Source organism: Nyctereutes procyonoides, unplaced genomic scaffold (genome assembly GCF_905146905.1).
Source record: "Nyctereutes procyonoides isolate TBG_1078 unplaced genomic scaffold, NYPRO_anot_genome, whole genome shotgun sequence".
In the NCBI taxonomy this organism is placed as follows: Eukaryota; Metazoa; Chordata; class Mammalia; order Carnivora; family Canidae; genus Nyctereutes; species Nyctereutes procyonoides.
The window spans coordinates 35,265,608-35,282,359 of record NW_026575140.1 but is presented as its reverse complement, the minus strand read 5'-3'; the positions used below and the strand labels follow the sequence as shown (position 1 = coordinate 35,282,359).

The 16,752-nt window shown below is 49.4% G+C and overlaps 2 protein-coding genes across 3 annotated transcripts in view; one reads left to right on the top strand and one right to left on the bottom strand.

Moving 5' to 3' along the window:
* The window catches only part of TMEM61 (transmembrane protein 61), a 54,507-nt gene extending 40,965 nt beyond the window's left edge, over positions 1-13,542 (bottom strand). Inside the window, exons 1-2 of one of the 2 annotated variants that reach the window (XM_055305743.1) lie at positions 13,525-13,542; positions 12,666-12,807 (exon numbers count right to left, since the gene is read on the bottom strand). In XM_055305743.1, coding sequence (XP_055161718.1) covers positions 12,666-12,743 — 78 coding nt within the window. In that variant the 5' untranslated portion in view covers positions 12,744-12,807; positions 13,525-13,542. Of the gene's footprint in view, positions 1-12,665; positions 13,379-13,524 lie in introns of those variants that run through there. The other variant, XM_055305742.1, reaches the window with a different exon arrangement.
* DHCR24 (24-dehydrocholesterol reductase) overlaps positions 11,620-16,752 on the top strand; it is a 30,702-nt gene continuing 25,569 nt past the window's right edge. Inside the window, exons 1-2 of the mRNA XM_055305741.1 lie at positions 11,620-11,932; positions 15,204-15,359. Coding sequence (XP_055161716.1) covers positions 11,702-11,932; positions 15,204-15,359 — 387 coding nt within the window. The 5' untranslated portion in view covers positions 11,620-11,701. The remainder of the gene's footprint in view (positions 11,933-15,203; positions 15,360-16,752) is intronic.

Below are 16,752 nucleotides of genomic sequence, written 5' to 3'. Positions count from 1 at the left end.
CCTGAGGAGGGGCTCAATTCCAGGACCCTGAGATCATGACCTGAGCTGAAACCAAAAGTATGTGGCTTAGCCAACTGAGCCACCCAGGCTCCCCCTTCCCCCAAAAATAAAATACTAAAATAAGATAAAGTTGCTGAATCAGGAGCTGAAAGGCAAGAAGAAAACACTTAGATATGGAAGGAGCAAGGGCAGGAAGCTGCTTTGCTCCTAGGACTGGGGGTGGACAAAGGAAAGAGGCTGGAATTATTAAATGTAAACACTGGGAGAGGGTCCTGCAGGCCTGGGACCCAAGCCCTGGGGAAGGGGTGCCCCGGAGGCTGAGGTATGCTGAGGATGTTCTTCAAGGACAGGCAAAACCACAGCTGGATGCAGCTGCTGCCAAGGAAGGAGCCACTAGTGCAGGAGAGGTGTCACTGGGGAGAAGCTCCCAGGAAGAGCAGAGCACGCAGAAGTCCTCGGTGGCGGCGGCACACTGAGGAGCAAGTCCCCTCCCCCGGACCCACCCCAGTGATGGCAGAGGAGGTCCTCCCTCTCTCTGTCTCTCTCCTCTTTCCCCCCTTCCTCACTTGCCATGAGAGCACGTTGCACAGATCCTAACCCAGGGCCAGTGGGCAAAGCAGGATGGCGTTTGCTGGGTCCCAGCTCTAGCATCAGAGTGTGGAAAGGTAGGGCTGGGGGTGAGAGGCAGCAGGTTACTAAGGAGACACCAGGTAGGGAAGGCTCCAGGCTAGAAGCCAGCTCTCCAGTCCTTACCCTGCCCCTTCCACTGACCTGCTCTGTGACTTGAAGCAAGTCACTTTACTTCTCTAAGCCTCCATTTCTTCTGCGACAGGATGAGAGGGGAGCTCTGACCTTCTGCTTCTCAACCTGTGGTTCTCAGAGAAGCATCGGAATCACTTGGGAAAAGGTTGGAAACACAGTCTCCCACCGCACTCCCAATGTCTAGGATCAGACTGTGTGTTTCAGTAGTTTCCCAGTGCACGGTCAAGTTTGAGAAGAGCTGTGCTAAGTGCCCCTCCTTGCCAGGCACATGCCCAGTGACCACAGCACTGCAGGAGAAAGACATGAGATTTATGGTCAGATAGATTCAAGTTATTTTTAAAAAGATTCTATTTATATATTCACGAGAGACGCAGAAAGAGGGGCAGAGACATAGGCACAGGGAGAAGCAGGCTCCTCACAGGGAGCCCGATGCGGGACTCCATCCCTAGACCCCAAGATCACACTCAGATGCTCAGCTGATTTAAATCCTCCTTCTGCCTTTAGCTCCTCTCAACTTCAGTTTTCTCATTTGAAAAGGCGGGGGGGGGGGGCAGACTGCCATTCCATGAAACATATAGGATCATGGTAAAGATGAAATGAGGTGAGGCATGCAAATACCTCCCAACAGCAGCAGGGCTCAAGATTATCTTGTAGAATGTGTTATAGTATCAGTATGGGTCAGGACACCAGCGAAGCTTCCTCAGAGCAATACTGAAGCCATGTCCCCAAGAATTCAGAGGATGTAAACAGACAAATCACACTCCAAAGAGACTGGAATCTGAAAGGGCTTTTTAAAAAATCTGGAAGTGTCAGCATGTGTTCTCTTCTCTAGAACTTTCTCCAGATTGTACAATAGAGTGTATTGGTCATATGACCCTGAAGTCATGATGATTCTTCTTCTGGCCTCAGTCCCCACATCTGTAAAATGGAATCATTTTGTGATAGACATTACTTATATCATGAAAAGATGTCTGTGTAGTGGTTTCTTTTTTAAAGAGTGCCTCCAATGTTTCCAGCTTGGGAAACTGCACTGATGGCACCATAATCCAGAATGGAACTTTTGGGAGCATGAACTGGCTTGCAGTGGGAACTGGGGCATGCAGGAATTTGAGGTTCTTATAGGACTCCAAGTAGAGATTGCCAGTAGCATTGCCGGTATAGGATGAGAGCAGGGTATGTTGGTATATGAGTGCCTGATTTGTCCCCCCTCACCGCTCAGTGTAAAAATATGGTCACATATTCGTTCTTCACATTAACTGCTCAAGCCTTCGCCTTCCATTCTCAACAGAAAGTCCAAACCTCTCTCTTAAGACACCTGCCTCCTTTCCAACTAGCCAAGAATTCCAAAGGGTCTGAGGATTCCTCACTTCATCGTTGCAATGACCCACGACTGTCAGAAGGTGTCGCTGTTCAACACCAGTCCATAAAGGCCACCAAAGCCACCCTCTCCTCAGGTTACCCAGAGTGGCACAGCGGGGCACTGTCCAGAAACGAGCCCTCCGCCTCCACCGGACCGCTGTGGTGTGCTGTCCTTTGAGGCTTTTTATACCTTCCCACCAGCTCTAGGACCAGGGACCAGATCACGGTGTCTACCTGCTGGGCATCTGGACCTGTCAAGGACAAGTGCTTGGGGGGTTAGGGGTCTGATGCCCTCTACTCCCCAGGGGTGCTAGATTCCTGTATAAATTGGCCCATGCTCCCTTCAGATTCTCTCCTGTGCCTGTGACACCCTCTTTTCCCAGATCAGTGTGATTGTGGCCTAGCCTGAGTCCAGAGATCCTGCATAGAACCAAGGAGATCAGCACCAAGGCATTTTGCTTAAAAAGTGTATTTCTGCCTGGCCATTCTTCTGCTGTTTAGAAAGATTTGGGAATATCTGCATGAAGTCCCTGAGTGAGTTCACAGTGGGTTGGGGCCACTGAACAGTGGGAGCTCAATGAAGCAAGGAGCAACCTGGTAATTCTGGGTTATTTTTTTTTTAAGATTTTATTTATTTATTTATTTGAGAGAGAGAGAGAGAGAGCTCTCGAGCACAGAGGGAGAGTGAGAAGCAGGCTCCCTGATGAGCAAGGATCCCAACACAGAGCTAGATCCCAGGACTCCAAGATCATGACCTAAGCCCAAGGCTGCTGCTTAACCAGCTGAGCCACCCAGGCCCTCCAGGATCAAGCAATTCTAAATCATGGGTGATCTAAACGCAAACCTTCAGGAGAGGGTCACAGGAACTGGTATGAGGTTGCAGTGGGAAGAGGGATGAGGAAGAAGGGACAGCTTATGAGCGAAAGAATGGCATGGCTGGAAGTCACATAAAGATTTATTTTTAATATCACTAGTTTTAAAGACAAGATTACCGATGCTCAAGAGGTTAAGTGAACTGAGACCACTTAGCTAGTAAGAAGGCCTTCATTCCATTTATCATGTATTTATTGAGCATCTGCTTTTGAAGAATTATTCTAAGCTCCGTGAGTGATACCACCATGGTGAAGATGAAGAAGTCCTTGCTGTCAACGAATAGGGCATACAAGTCATGTTATGCTGTAGGGGAGAAGGGAGCGTACTGGTTGAACCAGACTCGGAGCAGAGGTCTGGCATCTCCCAGTCTCCTTTCATCTTCAGAGACACCACGTGAGCCAGACTTTATTATCTTTGATTGTCAGATAAGGAACTTTAACCGCAGAGAGAGGTTACACTAATTAGAGAAAGATCCAGAATCGCAACCCAGGTCTATCTGGTGGCAGGATCTAAGCTTCCTTTCCTAACACTCTTACAATTAAGGAAATAAGGGCTGGGTGGGTTCAAAGGAAGAAGTTACCCGCATCTCTTTGGGCGTTGTAAGAAGAAGTTTCCTGAGAGCAATAGTGAAATCAGTGAGAAAACTCAGGTAAAAAGCCACAGGGCAGAGGAAGGGGAGGTGGAGATGGTGGCCATCGTGGATGGAAAAACAGTAGAAGAGCTTCATGTCTAAAGAAAGACACAGAACTCAGCTCAGCTGGAGCCAGAGTCCATGTAGGGCAACAGTGGGGACAAGGGGAGAGTGGGAATTTAGGGCCACATCATATACAGACCCTTGGAAGCCTGGACGAGAAACTCAAACTTAATTTGCAGATGCCTGTTTCAGCAAGGAGATGACACATACGCTCAAAGTTGAAGACAAACCTGTTGGCGTCTGTAGGTTGGTGCCAAAGTGAGAAACTGGAGTCAGAGGACCAGTTGGAAGTTGCTGAAATAGACCAGGGCCGAAAATAAGTGGGTGTTCCGTGGAGTGAAAAAAAAGACAGTGCTTTATGTCCCCATAACGTGCATATGTCTCCATACGGCTCGGCTCATCTGTATTATAATTATATAATTGCTGAGTACATCTATTCAGTAATAACAGATATTTACCAAGTACTTACTATATACGGAGCACTTTGCTAAGTGCTTTATAAGCAATAATTCATTTCCTACTCAAAGCGGCCTTATGAAGGTCGAATCTGTCATTACCCTCATTGTACAGATGGGGAAATTAAGGCTTTGAGCAAATAGAAACGCACGCAAGGTCATATAATTAGTATCTGCAGGAAACAGAACTCAACCCTGATTTGTTTGACTCCAGAGTCCGTGCTATTACCCCCGTGTTACATACTCAGACCTCATGGTCATCTCTTCCCGGCTCAGCCTCCCGTGAATTAACAAGATTTTGATGGAAATTTAAGGGCAGTCTGGTAGAGTGGGATGTGGAATCCTGGTTCAAGTGTTTACAAGCCAAGTGCTGTTGGATGTGTTACTTGACCTCCTGAGCTTCTGTTCTTTCTGTAGAATGGAGACAGTAGACCAGTTTGCAGGGCTGTTGAGAAGACTAACCATGGGAGTGCATGGAGTATCCTGGGCAGTACACGGCACATAGTCACAGGCGCTCAGTAAGTGCTGGTTGTTAGTAATAATAGTAAGAGGGCCTCAGCTGAGGGCATCTGAAAGGACTAGAGATTACATCATGTGAAGACCAGTGAAGAGCAGTGGCTGTTCTTACCTGGAAGACGGGAGCTGTAAGAGTTACCTTCAAATGTACAGATGGGAGGAGATGGGGAAGACTCATTCTGTGTGGCTCAGAAGGGCAGAACTGGGACCAAGGGGGCTATTCTAGGAGTTTCTAACCACCTGAGGGAACTCGCATTGAGACAGGCTTCTTTTTGAGGTGGTGCGATCGTGCTACGGGAGGATTTCCAGAGAGAACATGTGTAATCCATTTACGAGGGTGGTTTATGGCAGCAGCTCTTGCACGTGGGTGTGTAAGAATCACTCTGACAGCTTGCTAAAATATGATCAATGAGCCTGCTTCCAGAACTTTTGCTTCCTAAAGCCCGGGAAGGGGCCTGAGACTTCGCATCCGTAACCCGTTCCCAAGCGATACTGTGGCTGCTGCTTCTGGTCTACACTTTGAGAACCATCACACCCTCCAGAAAGTGGTTCTTTCTAAATCCCAGACTTTTTTGGTTGGTTCATGACAATGCCTCCAGAAGTCAGAAAAATTATGGAACATATCAAGTGTTTCAGAATGCTAAATGTGTTCACTTTGAAGGACTGTTTTTATCCTGAGACCATATGACCTTCCGACTTTTTCTGGTATTGAAATTTTCTTTCTTTCATGTAAGGAGGATAAGGGGTGGGGTGTTCTTCAGTTGGTTGCTTTCTTCACTCAGCAAAATAACAAGCTGGCAACCCTGGGATTGTCCCCAATTTTTTAAAACATTTTTTTGGTCCACATACTTCTAAAATTGAGGACACCCAGGCCTTGGGCGAGTAAAAGTTTAGATGAAGTGGTTTCTCAAAGAGATCCCTTCCCAAGTAAAGTTTAGGTGTCTCATACATCTCTTTAGGCCTCATACATCTCCGTGCCTGGCTGAACAGCTTGCTTGGACCATATTTGACCTCTTATTGATGTTTCCAGTGATCATTAAGCACATCTATTACCATAAAGAGCTGTCAGACCCACAACTATGCCCTCAGGGAGGTTACTTCGAGAGGACTGTTTGTCCCTCATTAAACCGCCCAGGCTGCTTTTCTGTTCATGTGTAGCAATTCCAATACCAGCTGCAGCTCACTCCTACAACACAGCTGTCCCTTCATGTATCAGCCTGTTCCTCTGCCCATCATCCAAAGAATGTCAAGCCACCAAGCTTATTAAATCAGTGGTTTCATTTTACACATCAATTTAAGTCAACAGCCTGTGACTTTGAGATCATTTATCTCTTATGAGGGGTAAGGGCAGAGGCTGTTTAAAAGATCAAAGAGAGTTGCCCCTTTCAGTTGAGAAATGGTAATGACAGATAATTTTCACTGGAAACTCACTACATGCCACAACTTAATCTAGAGCAGTGAAGTAACTTTGCCGAGGGTTAATATATGGGAGTCGGGATTCAAATAAGATTATCAGAATGAAATGGGCACTGCTAACCTTTACTGGGGTCACTGGTATTGCTAACAGTGAGCTGCTGAAGTCTGCCCACTGCGCAAGTGAAGATACATAAGTGTTACTGTTTGTATGTGGTGCTTATTCCCTGACAGTTTTTGTTTAAGGGATTTTCTGATGTTGAAGGAATTGAAATTATTCACGTTCAAGAATCAAACTGAGAATCAGATGACTTGGGGACACTGGCCTTGTGCTGGGCACTGGGCAAATAGAGATTAGGAGAGCTGCCCTTGGAAAAGGCAGTAATGTGTGGAAGCGTTCTAGGCTGCCGGCGCCAAGGATAGAAATGGCAAAGCCTTAATTTCTGTGGACTACCTCTCGATCACCAAGACCAGTCTGAGACATTGGCTTCAGCCTTCCTACCTAGAAAGCACTGAGAACTGATCATTATGGCAAGCTGGAAAAGGAAATGGTGCTGAATGTCCTTTGTAGTAGGTTGGTCTTCAGCAAACTGCTTGCATGTGTGCTATGAGAGCCATGGGACAGGCTAAATGGTGCAACCAGCTATGTGGTCTGCAATTACTATAGTCACAATAACCACGACAGGGGGTCCTGGCTCGTTCAGTCAGTAGAGCATAAGTCTCTTGATCTTTGGGTGGTGAGTTCAAGCCCCATGTTGGGTGCAGAGATTATAAATAAATAAACTTTAACCACGACATTTCATGTCAGTAAGGGCCTGGGGAAATTTTTATTCTTTTTTTTTAAGATTTATTCATCTATTTATGATAGACGCAGAGAGAGAGAGAGGCAGAGACACAGGCAGAGGGAGAAGCAGGCTCCATGCCAGGAGCCCGATGCAGGACTGGATCCCGGGACTCCAGGATCGCGCCATGGGCCAAAGGGAGGCCCCAAACCGCAGGGATCCCTGGAAATTTTTATTCTTATACTCTGTGGATAGCATTTTTGAAGAGCAATTTGGCAATCAGTTTTAAAATATAATAAGAAAGTTAAGATTTCATGAGTTCAAACACGTGTGATAATGAAAATTTACTGGAAATGCGCCCATCATAATTAAACTTTGGAAACAATTTAATTGTCCTTTAACAGCATACTGATTGAACAAATTAAGTTATATACATGAATGCACACATACACACACACATCTATCAGTGTACACACAAACATATGCAATAGAATGTAAAGAAGCCATTTAAAATGTCTATAGCACGTGGATAAATTTTTAAAAAGCAAATTAGAAAGCTTATGTTGAAATGATCTTGTTTTGTAAAATCACATAAGTATGTGTATGTGGGCCTAAAGATAGGTCTAGAAGTATGGTCATAAATATGTGAACTTTAGTTATCTTTGGATGGCATTCCTTTCTTGAACAGCTCTCATTCCTTTGGACCCAAATAATTCACCTGGCTAACTCCTATTAATCCCATTCACCCCATGGTATGTCTGCTTAGTCATCAATTTCTTCCAGAAGCCCTCCCGGAGCGTCTATATAGATGACACTTCATGTGCCTCCATAGCACCCCATAATTCTTTATCATAACACTTAACATTGATTTATAATTGCTCATGGATGGTCTAGATCTCCCACAAGGGTCTGTCAGAGTGTGGACTGTGTCTAGTTTACTACTGTATCCCCAGCATGACTACTATAAAAAGAAAAAACAAAACAAAAACCAGAAAACAAGTGTTGACAAAGAAATGGAGCAGGGGAAAGCATTAGGTATTGCTGGTGGGGATATAAAATCGTGCAGCCACTGTGGAAAACAGTATGGTGGTTCCTCAAAAATTAAACCTGGAATTACCATATGATTCCACTTCTGGGTCTATACCCAGAAGAATTGAAAGCAAGGTCTTGAAAAGATACTTGTACACCCATATTCACAGCAGCAGTGTTCACATGGATAAAACATGGAAGCAACCCAAGTGTCCATTGACAGATGAATGGATAAGTAAAGTGTAATACATACAATGGAATATTTCAGCCTTAAAAAGGAAGCAAACTCCTCAATATGCTACAACATGGATGAATCTCGAGGACAGGAGGCTAAATGAAATAGCCAATCACAAAAAGACAAATACTGTATGAGATACTGAGAGTCATCAGAATCATAGAGACAGAAAGTAGAATGGTAGTTGCCAGGTGCCAGGGGCGGGGGTATGGAGTTACTGTTTAGTGGGCACAGAGTTTCAGATGAAGAGAGCTATGAGAGTGGGTGGTGGTGTTGGCTACACAACAACGTGAATGTATTTATTTATTTGCTTGCTTATTTTTTAAGATTTTATTTATTTGAGAGAGCAAGCAAGAGAAAGAACATGAGCAGGGCAGGGAGGGGCAGAGAGAGAGGGAGAAGCTGACTCACCACCGAGTGGGGAGCCTCACATGGGGCTCGATCCCAGGACTCCAGAATCATGACCTGAGTCAAAGGCAGACGCTTAACTGATTAAACCCTCCATGTACCCCCATGTGAATGTATTTAATACCATCGAACTGTACACTTAAAAACATTTAGGATGGGGCAGCCTGGGTGGCTCAGCGGTTTAGCGCTGTCTTCAGCCCAGGGCGTGATCCTGGAGACCCGGGATCGAGTCCCATGTCAGGCTCCCTGCATAGAGCCTGCTTCTCCCTCTGCCTGTGCCTCTGCCTCTCTCTCTCTCTCTCTGTCTCATGAATAAATAAATAATATCTTAAAAATAATAGGATGACCATTGTTATGTGTATTTTACCACTATAGGAAATCAATTTAAACCTATTAATGGGCCCAAGATAACAAACTGCATGATTCCATTTGGATGATCTTGATCTCTGGAAAAGACAAAACTATACTACTGCAAACAGAGCACTTGTCTCCAGGGGCTAAAGGTGGGGGAAGAATGTAACTCCAAAGGAGGGAGTTTTTTGGGGTGATGAAACAATTCTAGATCTTCACTGTGTTGATTACAAAAACCCTTATATATGCTGAAATTCATAAACTGTACACAAACGATAAGCACCTTTACTATATGTTAATTAAAATGATAAAAATTAACTAATTGGCCCAACCTGGGGTTACTATTTTTCTTGCCTAGACAATAACAGCCCCAAAAGGCTGAGGTTCATGGAGACAGAAAAGAAGAATCAAAGATGCAGGCAGGCAGGCAGGAAAAGAGAATGAGGACCTGCAGGCTGGGTTAACTATTGTTCTGAGTACTTTTTCATTCATTTTCTTTTTTGAGAGTTGTCCCCTAAACCTCAGTCCTATTTGGTTGTTGAGGTGTACTCCTCCTTTTCCCAAGGGTAAAACTATTCTGATTACCAGTAATTTTGTGGTTTCTCAACTACAAGGCACTAAACACTTTAGTCCGAAGTTGATTTTTATGTAGAAATTAACTTTCCAGATTACCTCATACCCCAACAATACTCAGGATGGTTAAGCATTTTTTAAAAAAGATTTATTCATTTATTTAAGAGAGAGAGCATGCACACAGGCAAGTGAGCAAGTATGGGGGTGGGGTGCAGAGGGAGAGAATCTCAAGCAGACTCCCCGCTGAGCACAGAGCCTGATCTCACATGCAGGGCTCCAGTCCAGGACCCTGAGTTCAAGACCTGAGCCGAAGGCAGACGCTTAACCAACTGGGCCTCCCAGGGCCCCCAGAATGGTTAAGCTTTTAAAGCAAAGCCCTCCCTAACAGTTCTAACATTTGAATTCAAACAGAACCAGGGTGAGTTTTCCAGAGTGGCTCTGCTCTTTGCATTTTTGGTGCTCCCTCTTGATTGGAGCTGCTAGAGATATAACTTAAGACAGATCAATAATTTTAAAAATTTTAGTAGCTACCTTTAAAAGGTAAACAGAGCAAGTGAAATCAACTTTAATATTTTATTTAACCCAGCACATCAAAACACTATCCTTGCAACACATAATCAATATAAAATTATTAGTGAAATAGTTCACATTCTCTTCTTTGTACTGTCTTTGGAATCCAGTGTTTTACACTTAACGTTCATTTCAGTTTAGATTAGCCACATACCAGTAGCTAGTAGCTGTTGTATAAGACATTGCAGGGCTAGGCTATTCATTTTTAAAGCCCAGTGCAAACAGCCTCTCACTATGTGGACTTTGATCATTATTGAACATTCGAGCCTCTGCCTACATTCTTCATTCATTCATTGGTCAACAAACCCTGGAGTGTCTACTAGCATCAAGCACTGCGCTAGAAACTGCAAACACAAAAGTGAACGAGGAGACATCGCGTGCGCTAAAGCTCAGTCTGCCAGTGTGAGAGACCCATAAAGAGACAGTGAACAAAATAACGTGTAAGAACCAGGACAGCTGCACTTTATTTTATGAGCACTTGAAAGGGGAAGAAAGTGTCATAAACGTAGTTTTAGAGGTGGCCCGGAGCTGATTCAAGGATGTACGTCTAGCTCTATTAAGGGAATGGTAAGGCCATTGCAGAGGTTCCATCGGGAGCAAAGGTACTGAAAACCTGAGGGATCGTGGGCGCCCAGGGAACCTCCTACGAGTGCATGTTCCTTCTGGCAAAGATGAAAACAGAGGGAAGTGGATAGGTGATAAGCAAGGCCAGTTTAGGACCTCCGTGGTCAAGGTTTAGCTCCTAAAATAAAAATCGCCTGCACTTTCTAAAATTTCGGAAGAGGTAACCAGCTCTCTACAGAATCGAGGTGAAACGCAAAGGACACTGGATTTAATCTTTTGCCGGTCACAGTCCCTGCTCGTCCGTACGGAGCCCCCCCTGCTCGGGCCTGCCCCACGGCCTGGCACAGTGGCCGCTAGGGCGCATTCACCGTGGCTGCGGGGGGGGGGGGGTCCTTCCTTCTTTCCCCTCCTGTCCTATCTGCATCAGCCGAGTGGGAAAGGGGTGAGGGAGCCGTTTTGCGCTCTTCTGGGATGCTTCCTCATTGATAACATGGAGCTCACCCTACCCCCCCCGCGGCCCCCGACCTGCTGCAGGAGCCTACAGAAAGCGCCCGGGGAAACGGCAAGGTGCACCTCGTGGCCTTGAGCGCACCGCGCGACCCGCCGGCCGCGGTCAGGGCTAAGCGCGCGCGCTCGCCGCGGGGCGCCCGACCCAGGGCCGTGGGGCGCCGACCCAGCGCGCGGCGGCTGAACGCGGCCCTCGAGCCGGCGTCCCCGCAGCCCCCCGCGCCGCAGGGCGCCGCCGACCCCGCGGGCGCGCGTGTTCCCCAGCCGCCCCTCCCCGCGCGACGGCCGAAGGGGGTGGGGCGGCCCGCCTCCCGCAGCCAATCAGCGCGGCGGCTTCCTGGTCCGATCCCCGGCGCGGCTCGCCATTGGTCGCCAGCCGGGTCTCGGCCCACCGAACCTTGGCGGCCCGAGCCAATCGCGAGGCGGCGAGGCGACCCCCGACTCCCGGGGAGCGGGCGGCGGGCGCGGGCGGCGGGCGCGGGCGGGCGCGGGCGGGCGCGGGCGGGCGCGGAGCCGGCGGGCGGGCGGGCGGCGGGCGCGGAGCGGGCGGCGGTGACGGGCGGCGCGAGCCGGGACCCCCTCCCCCGCGCGGCGCGCCGCCGGCCCCACCATGGAGCCCGCCGTGTCGCTGGCCGTGTGCGCGCTGCTCTTCCTGCTCTGGGTCCGCGTGAAGGGGCTGGAGTTCGTGCTCATCCACCAGCGCTGGGTGTTCGTGTGCCTCTTCCTCCTGCCGCTCTCGCTCATCTTCGACATCTACTACTACGTGCGCGCCTGGGTGGTGTTCAAGCTCAGCAGCGCGCCTCGCCTGCACGGGCAGCGCGTGCGGGACATCCAGAAGCAGGTGAGCGGCGCGGGGCGCGGCGGGATGCGCGCGGCGCTGGGTGCGGCGGCGCCCCGGGGGCCCGGGGGCCCGGGGGCCCAGACCCCACACCCCACCCGGGGGGCGGGGGGCGCTTCCCGGGAGCGAGGTGTCTGCCCTGCGCGGAGCACCTGCGGGGGCCCCAGAGGGTACACGGGATCACCAGACCGGGCAGGGTGAGCCGGGAACAGGTGGCTGCCGCCGGGCGCGACGCATCCCGGAGACGGGGGCTTCTGGGGGCAGGGGCTGGCGGGAGAGACCGGGGAGTCGAGTCGGGGAACTGACGGGACGAAGGTGTGTCCGGCGGAGGGCTGGCTGTGAGCCCAGGCCCGGAGTGGGGGAAGGTTGGAAAGTTCCCCTCGGAACTAGGTTGGGGCGGGGTCTAGAGTTGAGAGTTTACTCTGCAGCAGCAAGGAGCTCTTGCCTCTTTGAGAACGAAGGACCGACCGAGGTGAGAAGGTAGCACCCAGCCGGGGTGAGGGTGAAGAGCCTTGGGGCGCTGGGCGGGTACTCACTTCTGGAGGAGGCATCCCCAGTAACTCTGTGCATCCTCCCCGCCTCCAAACCCCATCCCCCCCCCCCCGGGTCCGCGCCCCCACGGAGTCCCTGCCGCTGCCCCCGCTGCTGCTCACCCGGGAACCTCCTTCTCTGTGCCCAGGGTTGGCGTGGCCTTCCAGCCCGGGCGTTTTCTTGGCCTCCTGCTACCCCTCCTTACGTTCCTCTTAGGAGTGTCAGGTTGCAAAGAGCTTCTGTTTCCTGTCGCCACCCTCAGCGCAGGTGTAGAAGCCTCCATGTTCTGTGGGCGCAGCGCTGGGTGCCGCAAGCAAGAGTGGGAAGATGGATGCTGAGGGCCACTCCTATGAGGCATAAGACCTTGGGCTGGGTAGCAGAATGCAATGTCTGGAATTGCTTTGCCTGGGCTACCCTGGGTTCAGCCGGCCAGTCACAGCTCCAGAGCCCTGCCCACCCTCCCTCCCCGACTGCACCCTCTTCCCTAGCTCTTTTCATAGGTTCAGATTTCCCTGTTTACTTGTTTGTTGTTTCCCCCCCATACACACACCCCCACCCTCCAACCAAGTGTGGGCTCCTGAAAGGCAGGGACTGTTATTGTCCAAGTCACCTCTGGCCCACGGGGCCCTGTCCAGAGCAGCCCAGTGCGTGCTTGTTTAGCTAAAACTAAGCCAGAGGTTCTCACTGGACAAGAAGACAAGGGGCTTGGCCAAACCAGCCCGCTACCCTGCACCTGACACGTGCCACGCCCCGAGCCTTGATGTCCATCATTTCTAATCTCACAGCAATCCTGGGAGGACTTAGACCTGTTTTACAGGCAGGGAAAAATTGAGGCTGAATCGGTAGTCATGTGTTCAAGGTGGCTATAGCTGGTAAATGGGGCTGGAAACCAGGTCAGCCTGGTTTTAGAGCCTGATCTCTGACCTTTTTCCTTTCCCATCCCTTTCCATTCCACCCAGTAGATCTGGTTCTGTTGCCTCACACCTGGCTTGTGGCAATAACCCCCTGACTAGTGGCCCTTTTTCTTGTCCCTCCCCATGTCTCCCTGACTTGCACATACTCACAAGAAGGACTTTGCACAACAGTACCTCCCTGCCAGATTCTTGCTTGGTTCCCATCAGGATCCAGTCCAACCGGTGGTTCAGGCTTTAAGGCTTCCATACACTCACTTCGTGCGGCCCACCCAACAGCTGGAATGCAGCACCCAGAATCCATTTCCTACACCCCGGAGTTTGTACGAAGCCCTGGGTTTGCAGAGTCAGGCAGGGGCAAGGCCAGATGATCATGGAATCCCTCTTCTGCTCATATACCTCTATTCACAGGGCACCCTGGCCTCAGATGGCAGGAAAGTGCTCCCCCATGTTTTTTTTTAAATTTTTATTTTATTTTTTATTTTTGTTTTTTTGCTCCCCCATGTTGAGCTGTTTGTTTACCCAGCCAGCTTCAACCCAGCCCCCTCCACGACTCTTGGTTGCATGTGGTAGGAGCTCAACTCACTGGCCTGAGCAGCAAGGGATTTTGTTGGCCCAGATCCCGAAAAGTCCAAGAATAAAACTGGCTCAGGTATGACTAGATCGAGGATTCCCTGTTCCTCATCTCCAGCTTTCCATCCATCTGCCATCTACTGGCTCGGCTTTCGTCTGGGTTGACTTTGTACTCAGGGAGGCCCATCTCTCTGAGGAAACCCCAGCAGTTTCATACAACCGGCTCCACAATCCCAGTAAAACGAGAATTCCTCTCCTAGAATGGGTCTTATTGTCTTGACTTGGACCCTGGGCCCATCCCTGAACTGGTCACTGTGGCCAAAAGGACAACATCAGACCTAAGTCACATGTCCATCTTCTGGAGCAGGGGGAGACTCAGCATCCCCTGGACCCAAGGAAGATGGAACCTTTAAAAGCATATGAAGAACAAACGAATGGTCAAAGGTCACAGCAATAGATGTCCATCTCAGCAGAAAGGGAGCACTTCCTCCTGTGTTCCTAGTGGGCGTCGAGTCTCCTGGGCCATTTGTTCTCTGCGTTGTGTGCTCTGGTCATTTGCAGTAGAGGCTTTGCAAAGGCTCTTCCTTCCATTGGGTTTGTGGTCCTTCCCCACCCCTTCTCTCCCCCTCCAGTGACATATGAGTTAACACATACACTTGCTTAGAATGGGGCTTGGCACATAAGCCTCCATTAACTGTTAACTGTTATTCTCTTCCTGACTGTTAACACAAGCCTATCTATCTTTGCAGGCCGGAAGTTGGACAGTCCTGGATGTGAATCTGGGCTCTGCCCTTTACTTGTTGAGTGACCAAGTTTTTTTGTTTCTCAGCTTTCTCCCCTATAAGAAGGGGCTGGTCATCCCACCCTCCTGGGGTTGTTGTGAGAAGTCAATGAGACAGTGTATAGTAGGTGCCTGGGTGCCCTGCACAGTGGGGGCACCCAGGAGATTGTTGTCATTGTAGAGTTCTTTTATTATCGCTGTAAGACCTTGCCTGGGCTTCCCAGTGAGCATTGTTTACATAGCACTTTGATCCTGGATTTTAGCTCTTTCTCCATCCCACTTTGCCATGTGGCACTAGCCAGGGAAGGTTTCAGAGGGAAAGGGCTGCGGGTCTTCCAGTGCCCGGCGGGGTGCAGGGGCTCGGGAAGTGTTTGTTGAAACATGAAGGCATCACTCCCAGCTCCCTCTCCTGAAAGCAGGGCTGCAAGCTGCTCTATCCCCTGGGGGGCCCAGCTTAGCCTCTGTCCTACTCTTGCAGGTGCGGGAATGGAAGGAGCAGGGCAGCAAGACCTTCATGTGCACGGGGCGCCCCGGCTGGCTCACTGTCTCGCTGCGGGTTGGGAAGTACAAGAAGACACACAAAAACATCATGATCAACTTGATGGACATTCTGGAGGTGGATACCAAGAAACAGGTGAGAGTGGCACAGTTCCCCAGCCCCAGGGTCGGGGGGGGGGGCACCCTCCCTGGTGCGAGTGACCCAAAGGGAGAAAATTTTAGCCGAGAGGGCCCCGCTCTTCACAGAAGGCTCTTCGATCCTTCAAAAAACCTCATGGCTCTGGAAGAGATCAGTCATAGCTGTGTCCCCCTGGTGGGCAGACTGAACTCAGGGAGACTCGTTGACTGTCAGCAGTTCCACAGGAGAAAAGGATGGGGAAGTCATGGGCAAAGATGAGAGACAAAAGGGAACCTATTTATCCCTTCCTGTTAAGGAAGTATGCTGGCAAAAGATGAGCTATGGAAGTGGCAGGGAGGGTGGGCCTTCTTCCAAGCTTCCTAGGGACCCACTTGTTAATAGCCTTAGACATGTGCATCATCTTTGGCCTATCTAGTAACTTTTTTTGAAACCTGGCGCAAGGAAAAAGGAAATAGGTTTATTTGTTTTTTATTTTTTGAAGATTTTTATTTAATTTATTCATGAGAGACCCAGAGAGAGAGGCAGAGACACAGGCAGAGGGAGAAGCAGGCTCCCTGCGGGGAGCCCGATGCGGGACTCGATCCCAGGACCCCGGGATCACGCCCTGAGCCAAAGGGAGACACTCAACCACTGGGCCACCCAGGTGCCCCAGAAGGAAATGGGTTCAAGTCAAAGACAGCACAGAGGGATTATGTCACTCCTTCCTTCCTTCTTCCTTCCTTCCTTCCTTCCTTCCTTCCTTCCTTCCTTCCTCCCTCCCTCCCTCCCTCCCTCCCTCCCTCCCTCCCTCTCTCCCTCCCTTTCTTCCTTCATGTCACAGCTTTATTTTTAATGGAAGACAACATAATACCCTAGACTTATTAGTCTCTAATAGTAGAGACTTATTAGGTATGGTATATCCACATAATGTCATTTTGTGGTGAGGCCTTGGCCACAGTGCTTAATGTCCCTGATGTCTTTTCTTTTTTCCTAAGCAATGTTATTGACATACAGTTGGTATGCAGTACTGCACAGGTGTCCAGCAATAGTACATTTTGGCATATGGACGCAGCCGTGAAGCCATTACCATAATTAAGACAATGAACATACCCATTGCTCTCAAAGGTTTCCTTGTGCCCCTTGCTAATCCTTGTTTAGCCACCACCACCACCCCACCCCCGCTGCCACATTCCTAGGCAAATAATGACCTGCTTTCCATCACTGGTCTGTATTTAGAGTTTTATATAAATGGAATCAGGCATTGTGTACTTTTTTTTACTTTGGCAACTTTCACTCAGCATAATTATTTTGAGGTTCATCCAGGTTGATCGAAGTATGTATCAGAAATACATTCTGGGGACGCCTAGGTGGCTCACTGGTTGAGCACCTACCTTTGGCCCGGGGTGTGATC